We start from the raw sequence: 9,157 nt of genomic DNA, 5'->3' as shown, positions 1-9,157 counted from the left end.
GAATAACTTTGGTGCATAGTGACATTTCTATTTTGACTGCAAGGAATCAAAATCGGATGCACCAGGAGGCTTTAAACGAGAGTCTTATACAGGATTGAGAATAGATTATGCTTTCGGAGTTTTCATGCTACCGAAAGCAACTGAAGCTACGCTATGAGGATCATCTAAGCTTGTTTGGATCCAGTAGATACCATTTTTGGGGTAAGAATGGCTGTGAATATTAATTACCGCTGCATATTCTTTGAGACCGTGCAAAGATAAAATGCTTATATGAAGTTGATAGGTAGCAGAAACTGCTTATGCCTGAAACTAAATAGTAGAACTACATCATATGCTCATTGGTCATTTTGCTTGGAGACAAACTGAGTTTGTTAAGCCTACTAATTAGCTAGAACAAGTTCAGCCAAGAGGTAGATGTTATTTGTTCTTTCTTGCTCTTTCTTTTGTTGGTATTCAGTCCTAGCCTCAGAAAACCGCGCTACACTTTCACTTATAATGAGCCAAGAGAGAGAATGTTCATTAGTTTTATTTGGATTTACTGTACATAAATAATTAGCTAAGTTTGGTTATATTTAGCATTAGATGTTTCCCAGCAATGAAAAATGGTGGCCTGTTTTTTTTCCTTGACAAGTTACATTAGCAATGTGTAAAAGTTTGTCAAAGCTGGCTGTGTAAACCTGCCTCCTAGGAGGATGTAAATTTCCTCTCTTTCCAATGCAATGAAACGCAAAAGCCATTTGCGTTTTCTTGGGAAAAAAAACTGAAGGCCAAGGTAGATTCCTCAATGTACATATTGTTTGCACTTTCCAAGTACTGAAGTATGTATATTTTAGATAAAGTAGCATTTTCCAGTAGAGATCATGGTTGGGTCAACATATATTTCCACTGAACATTGGCATGTTTAGAGCTTTCTATATATTTTATATTTTCTTTCAGCGAGTTTTTCTGAAGATGTGTCAATATTCAACCTGGAGAATGTTCATGTAAAGGCCAGTACACAAGCATGTCTACTTTACCATATGGATGGTGGATTTACAGGACAAATTTATGCACCAGCTTTGAATTCCATGACGTTGCACGGACTATGTGGAACCCACTGATTCATAGTGATGTATTTTCTTCGAGAAAGAGAGGACTGTGCAATCAGAAGTACAATATGTGATCATCAAGTGTAAGAGATGGCAAGAATATGTGGTATGTATTTTAGTCTGCGTACTAACGAAGTGTATTGACTGTTCATGCTACTATAATAAGCTCGATGATTTACTATGGAAACAGAAATACACTTAAGAAGCATCTTAATTTTTGTGTACTGAGATTTTAGAGGCTGTTATTGACATTTATTTCCTTTATGCTAGAGATGCTGGTAAGAAATCTACATCAGAAGATACTTTGGTTTAATTCTTGGTTAGCACTTATCTGTTCTTTGCATTCAAAGAACTCATTTGTTTCTTAAAAAAAAGATAAGAAATATTGCAATCTTAATTGGCACAGTTTGGCCCTTTCATCTCTTGGTATGTAGGGTTTTTTAGATACACCAACAATGAATTTTCTTAGATACACTAAATGATGAACAGGGCATATGTCAGGATGCATAGCATAATGTATATGTTAATTAGAAAATACTCTTTAGCATCTGAAACATCTAAAGGCCATCACTCAACTATGTATTATATACAATATACCCAGCTCAATGATTGGAGCAGTCCCAGCCACTAATTAGTGCTAATTAGTACTCAACATTGAATCACTCATCTAAGTATGACACGACTTGCCTATTAACATAGTAGTGCTAGGTCCTCGTGTTCGTTCTTACTCTCTGTTTTCCGAGTCTTTGGTCTCTATTCACATTTACTTTTCTATTTTCATATCACTCTGTATTCATTCGGTATCTTGGTTTCTCTTTGTTTAGTCTCCCGTACCTCTTTTTTTCATTTGTATGTCTAAGGTAAGAATGAGAGATTAGATAAAAAACAGGAAAGTGCTTACTTTGTTCAGTGGATGCATTCCGTCACTGTCCATCAACAAGTTCAACTCCGGCGATGGTTCACCGATGTGGGCCGATGCACCACGTCAGGAACGTCAATGTCCTGACAGGCCTTTTTCCAACTGGCCCTGTTGTAAATGACGAGACCATGAGGATGCAGACAGTAATGTTGCTCCTGGTATAGTTATTTAGTGAAGTTATAAGCTTCTCCTTTTCGAGTTTACTTCTACGAGTGATCAGTCCCTGCATCTTGTTCTATTTTTCAGAAAATGAAGATGTACTTTGCCGTGCCACTAATCTCAGCAAAATAGTAGATCATGATGCCCCTCATGCTACAGCTGAATTGAATCACAAAAATTCTACATGTTCATAAAACACCGAAGGAGGTTAGTTTTTACCTGAGCGGCAACGGCGACTGCCGTGGGCTTGCTGGAGCCTCCCTTGCCATGGAAAGTCACCAGCTTCAGGGAGTGCCAGGCTGCCAGAACAGACGCCACCTTCGGCAGGGAGCGACAACAGCAACCATGAGGATTTGGCTCACCGATACGAGCGGCGCCATCTGCAGATTCCGCAGCTCCGAGCTGTAGCGGGAGCTGCCAGGCTGCCCAGATGCAGATGGAGCAGCTGTGGTGCTGCGCCTTCGAGCTGCCGGGCCGCCGAGATGCAGTTGAAGCCGCAGTGCCTTCGAGCTGCAGCGTGATCCGCTCCCCCGTGAAGCTGCAGCGTGATCCACCGCGAAGATGGAGCCCAGCTTGAATCGCCTTCACCAGGTGTTTTCTCCAGTACAGTGGGGAGAGGAAGAGGATGAACTGATCGATGGAATCAAGGCTAACAGTCCACCACGTGGTTATCTCTGGCGTTATATGTGCAACCTGTGTGTGTAGGTGTCAACCCGTGTGTATAGGTGTCCAGACTCCAGAGTGTGTGGTTCTTTGTCACAATGTCACGGTTGTATTTTTATCTTTGGTGCTAATTTGTACTTTATGTAACTGGTATAATCTGTATTGTTTCATGAAATTTATTCCCACTTATCTTAATATAAGAGCATCTGCAACCACAAGTATCAAAATCCTTATCTAAAGGTCTGCGGACGTATCCGGATATGTCTGCAGACAGTGATTGATCAACACATAAAAATTGTTTTCACAATCGGATATCCCATTTGCAAATCATCAAATTTATACAATTACATGTAACATGAAACTATTCTAAAATTTCGCCGGTGACCATCATTATTGTTCCGGCAGTGTCCATGTCCAACGGCTGGTTGTGCCCCTTGGAGTGGAAGTGCGGTCACCGACGAGGTAGAGTAGGACATGGGACACGCATCAGCTCATGGGACTCGAGGTGCCGATGTATCCCATGACTGGAGCCTGCATGTCGCCGGTGGAAATGAGCTCGACGATGGATCCGCCGTGGTCGAAGGCCGACAGGTCCATCTTGAACGCAGTTGTGGCTCAGGGGTCACCGATCACCCGCTGCAGCGTCGAGTAGTGCGACTCCGTCACGCCGATGTCTGTCGCGAGGACTATCGTCGCCTCCCACGCCCATTGCCTCGCATGGTGGGAACATAACGCCATATTTGCATCTGACATGAAGCGGATGTGCACCTCCGCCTCGGTGCACTAATGAAGCGGTTGAGCATCCGCCACAGCGTTCAGACACCAGACGGATCACACCGCCTCCAGCGAGGCAGTGGCGACGTGCGTCGCACCGGATCCGTGCGTCATTAGGGTGGACTCAATGGGTTCCCGCTAGATGGAGTCTGAGCGATGTTGGGCAGACTCCTCCCGAGATCGACGGAGCACAATGCGGACAACCATCTTCTCCTAGAGGCTGCGTGGGACAAGTTTCCAGTCAACGGATCAAGATGCGTAGGACTCGGATCCGCTGACCGCCATGCCGGATATCGCCCGAAAGGAGTTTGGGGGCGAAGGGGATGTAGAGAGGGTGGGGGTGGAATGGAGTGGAGTGGAATGCAGCTAGCGGTTCATCTAGAGTTCATGCATGTTTGAATATATGTGGGATCGAGTGCGCCTCATTGGGCAGGATTGAAAGGCAAAAAATCCATCTAAAGGCAGGAAAGTACATTCTCTGTGTTAAGGGCTACATTACTCCTCTCATTCCAACAACTCTCACGACATCTGCTAAAAGATATAGCTTTATACAATTTAACATAGGTGAGCCTTGCGTCCACTACTTAGATGAGTTTAGTCGCCACATTGTGCTACAACCATAATGTTTGTAGAGTGTGAAAGATCATCCGCAGCACCACCAAACCTAATCGCTACTATGTGTGCCACATGACAGAAACATTTGCAACAGACGGCAAAAGAATGGTAATCCTTTGCAATTGCTCTGTCCAATTTCATATAATAGCATGGTATAAAATGATATAGTAACTAACCTTTACTTTTATTTTGGGTACTTTAGCATTCCCTTTTCTACGGGCTCCCTTTTCCCACACATGGATGCTGACTGTGGTGAACTGCCAATCCCTACTGGAGATGGAACTACCGCTGTCACAACCCGCTTTATCAAGGGTGTTGACAAAAAGGGCCACCATCACTAGAGGTTGGAGCAACTTCTTCCGTCACGCACACATGAACAAAGGGCAAGCATATGCTTTCGCCTTCAAATGCACTTTCAAGGGACTGCATCTGATCATCTACTCAATATAATCCAACTACAAAAAACCCTTGCTATATAACTTAATATTAGTATAAAGCCTATCAAGACTTCTGTGTTTATTATCCTTTTGGATCTTACGTAATCCACTATGACCATCCTGTGCATTTAGCTATTGATTATTTGATGCTTAGACTGCTGTTCGGTATGCTTTTGAAACAACCATGATAAAATAAATATATGCTTTCATCTTCAACTACAAAAGGCCTCTGCATGATTGTCTATCCAATCTAAACAGATCACAAAAATCCTTTCCTACATGACTTAGTGCATCATTTTCAATCTTACATAAAACAAACCATGACAATCCTATGCGTATGACTATCGCTTGTTTGCTGCATATAGTATCATGAGCTACGCTTTTCGAACAACAATATGTTAATGCACATTCTTACAATACCTGGCTTACATTCGGCCTTTGCACCATTGGCGCAACGGGTCATCTAGTATATAGAAGATTCACTAGTTTTCTTCACTCAAGTTAGCTCCAGCCATTAAGGAAAAATACAAGTCGACATTCAGGTCATGGCCAGTTACAAAATATGATGAGCAAGTTCTCAAGAGACCAAATGTTCGATCACTTGGCTACTACAAAATATTATGGGAGATACCCGGTCTTTGATCAAGCCGATATCAACTTCCATATGAACAACAGAACATCCTAGATCAACTTCAGTACATGCTACTTTCTCCCGTTTGTCCCTGCAAAAGAACTTGTATCTTTGAGCAATTTTAGAAAATGAGAAGGACATGCAACAAAATGAGGGCAGGATGGAAGAGACGTGATTTTCTGGACTGTATTGCATCCGAAGCTATTCTCAGCAATGTTAGTGTTTTCTTGTGGATCTATACCAAGTTAGTGACGTGCAAACCATTTTGCTTAACAATAAGTTTTACTAATTCTTGTACTAGGCCTGCTCGGGAGCGGGGTTTCCATAATATATCAATCTGACACACAACCCTAAGCTACAGTACCTTGTCAGTCCATAATAAGAACTCAAAGAATATTTTTATTATGTAATGTTGTTTCCTGTGCAACAACAATCAGCATCCTCATAGCTAGTTATATACTGTACAAAATGTTATTTATTTCAGTCCAAAAGACATGATAAAAAATAGTGTGGTGACTGCTGCTAAAAGTTCTGTACAAAACATATATGTTCTATATTTTCAGTCCAAAAGAGATGATATAGTACAAAATGATGTTTCCTACCTAAGGAAACCATCGGTACTTGTTAGTTCTTCAACATCAAATAGCAGGGGAGCCGAAGATTCATGTGGAGAGATAAGGCCAGTAAATATGATCCAGTATAGGAGGAACAATCAACCAAAGATTCAGGTGGAGAGATAAGGCCAGTAAATTCTAGGAATAAATAGCAGGAATGATAAATTTTAGTGCATTAGTGGAACTTTAATGGGATTGAACTAGTGCATATGATAGAACTTTTAGTTACAGAAAGATCTTGAGCTTTCACATGTTTTCCCCATTCTCCATAGGACAGAACGAGGAACGAGAAATAGAAAAACAAGCATTGAAGATTGCACCAGGACACAAACAGGTCAGAAATAGATGTACCAAGTCACAAACAGATGTAATATAAACTAGACAAAACATGCCGATCCACAATACTAGATGAATGAAAATAAAATACTTTCGACAACAGAATTGCAAAAACATGTTGATCCACACTACTAGAGGTACTGGTAGTGGTATACTACTTGCCCTCAGTTCCAAGTGTCAGATAGAACATGGTGATGTTGACAGGAATAATAACCGAACTCTGCGATGACGACAACCATGACTTGGAGCAAGGTTTGATCTACAAAAATAACAATTAGTTTGCATCAGGTGATAGTTTACGCTAGAATAGGAAAATGTATAAAATATATTTTTACCCTATTTGATGGCCATGCAATGGACATGTGGTGAGCATCGCCCATTGTTTGCATTCCATCATATCCACAAGCAAGCTCCACCTCTCTTTTCAATACAACATTCACATGAACTTTGTAATATTGCAGCCAAGAACTTCACCAAATAAGTATTAATAAAAGAAAGGAGTGATTTAACATGGAAACTCTAACCATGTGGTTGTACTCCAACATATCACTAAAGGTATTTCTGAATTGGCCATCATGTGGCTGTTATTGCTACTGGACCATGTAGCTGGGGTCAAATAGCTTTAGAGAACACTAAACCAGACTGACATTTACCGAGTGAAATGACATCAAGCGGTTTTCCTGAACTTAAAAGGTCCACTTTCTGCATAATTGTTTGATGTTAATGTATACATAGGTTTTTTTATACCATCAGTATATTTGAATAGTCCCCCTCAACAGGAAAAAAACAACATGAAAACTGTAACAGAAAATCCAGCAGAATGCAATTTTTTCTTGTGTTCGCAAAAGTTTATTCTACCGCATAGTTGTTACATGTGAGATCTAGATGGTAAGATGAACATCAAGAAGTGCTCTACACATCTAAAAAAAGTTATCTCTGCAGGGTGCTATGTACATCCTCAAAGGTTGGGAAGAAGGTTCAAAGGGACAGTGAAAGACTGACTTTCAGACTTGAAGATATACTATATGTGTAGATATCATATCTTTATCTAAATTTCTTATTCCCCACAAACCTCGGGAGAAATATATATGACAAAAGCACGTTTCATGCACGAGTTCAAGAGTACCAGATCATTAAGAGAATGATTCCCAGTCCATTATACTCGAGCCCCAATTAAAAATATAGTCCATCACATATGCTAACTGTAAAATTTTGCTTTAGATGTGATAGAGAACAATTCAACAAGGGCGGCAATTTCAGAACAACAAAGAGATGAAACCAACATACAATTTCTTTGAAATTTTGTAAACTTTTAATCCCTCAATCCTAGATGCTAGTACCATTCATGTGCTCTTCAATAGTTAAATTCAAACAACATATGCTAATATCATTAGGGGAATTAGTACATAAATAACTTACTATTGGTTTTGTTTTTTGAAGCCATAGCTGGCAATACAAATCCCACGCAGACTTTTTTCTATTGTTTAGTTTTGGCATAAAGATTGTAATTCTTGACTGAATTGTAATTCGGTAGATAAATGTTAATCACTAAATTCTGTAACATGTTGAGTGGGAGAAATGGGAACACATAATTATTGAAGAAATAACCAGAAAACACTATGTATCCATTTACAAAGCCTAGTTGATGCATCACACGTAGATATAGCCTATCAAATCAATTAAGTACCCACTAAAATATAGAAATTGATTTCAGAGTTTGACTAATAAGAAGCAAGAAAGAGGAATGCTGTCGAGATGATTTTGTTCGACAGGAACCCAAGCCCGGAATTGTGTTGAATCGAACCCTCCTGATCTCTAAAGAAGACTGCAGAAATATGCTGAATCCCAATGGTCTGACGACGAAGGCGCCATCCCATGCCCCGACCACTATCTCGCCCGCTCCATCAGATCCAAGCAGGGCGCGGCGCGCAGCATCCCGATCTCCCCTGAGCAGGGCATTATAGAGCGATATGAATTTCGATCCATGTGGAGACAAAAAGCACATCCACGTGGGGACACAAAAAGTTTTTTTTCCAGTGGCTTTGTTTCATCAAATTAAGATTTTCAAAACACATCTACAATAATTTGCTTTAGCTTAAAACTGATGTGTTCATGTGATTGCAACAGAGATCTATCTGTGATGAACTAAAACAACCACTACAAGATAGATCTATCTGTTTCAGTTTCACTTCAGTAAAATGGGGGCAAAAGCTTACCTCTTTAATTTTGTAGGCTGGGCGGAGGAAAGAAGATCAGCAGGAACAGACATTGCCGATGGAGGAAGAACCACGGTGGATCCTCCGTGGCTGACGGTACTGCTTCTCCTCACTGGTGGAAGGTGCTGCTGCATCTATCCGGTGGTGGTTGACGGCGCTTCTTCTCCTCGGTGCCGCTGCTGCTCCTGTCGCGGTGGACGGCTTGCTGCTACTGGGAGGATGGTGCACTGTGGGCTAGAGGGAGGTTGGGGTCGGGATGATGTGGCGCGAGGGGACCAGTGGAAGGGCGGCGGCGCGCAGGTCGGGGGCCGCGGCGCAGACGGGCGGGGGCGGCGGCGGCGGAATCGGGTTAGGTTTAGGGTGTGGGTGACGAGAGGAGAGAGGTGAGGTTGGTATTTCTGTGTGAGGGGGCGATAGAGATGTGTGTTTTTTTGCTAGTCCGCCCCGAATGAGTGTTTCACATAGCGTGCGCATGGCCTTCTTTCAGCGCCAATTTTTTTATATGGGCCGAAGCAAATAATGACAACACTTTTTGTGTCCTCATGAATCGGCGACACACAGACAATCACTAAAGACTCCATACGCCGACAGAAATTACATCGGTGATTCCATGGTGCTTTGATGACAGATAATGTGACATGAGCTTATCTAAGACTTACATGCTGTGTGTTGGAATAGTTTCGGCCAAAAAAAAGTGTCGGCGAT

General features: G+C 41.7%; 1 protein-coding gene across 3 annotated transcripts; it reads right to left on the bottom strand.

Annotated features, from left to right (window-relative positions):
- Positions 1 to 5,049: 5,049 nt before the first annotated feature.
- LOC119365072 lies at positions 5,050 to 8,898 on the bottom strand. 3 transcript variants are annotated; one of them, XR_005175307.1, is made up of 4 exons: positions 8,453 to 8,898; positions 6,572 to 8,182; positions 5,889 to 6,495; positions 5,050 to 5,377 (listed from the first exon to the last, which is right to left on the bottom strand). XR_005175307.1 is itself a non-coding variant. In XM_037630659.1 (4 exons), exons 1-4 carry the CDS (start codon positions 8,584 to 8,586, stop codon positions 5,358 to 5,360), a joined length of 336 nt encoding a protein of 111 aa, XP_037486556.1. In that variant the 5' UTR covers positions 8,587 to 8,898; the 3' UTR covers positions 5,050 to 5,357. The 3 variants fall into 3 exon arrangements, 1 of the variants encoding a protein (XP_037486556.1); XM_037630659.1 differs by having other exon boundaries at positions 6,399 to 6,495; positions 6,572 to 6,656; XR_005175306.1 differs by having other exon boundaries at positions 5,050 to 6,495.
- Between the last annotated feature and the right edge of the window lie 259 nt (positions 8,899 to 9,157).

The sequence above is a fragment of the Triticum dicoccoides genome, chromosome 2B (genome assembly GCF_002162155.2).
Source record: "Triticum dicoccoides isolate Atlit2015 ecotype Zavitan chromosome 2B, WEW_v2.0, whole genome shotgun sequence".
Lineage (NCBI taxonomy): Eukaryota > Viridiplantae > Streptophyta > Magnoliopsida > Poales > Poaceae > Triticum > Triticum dicoccoides.
The sequence above is the reverse complement of the archived record's forward strand: the minus strand, read 5'-3'. Positions and strand labels throughout refer to the sequence as shown.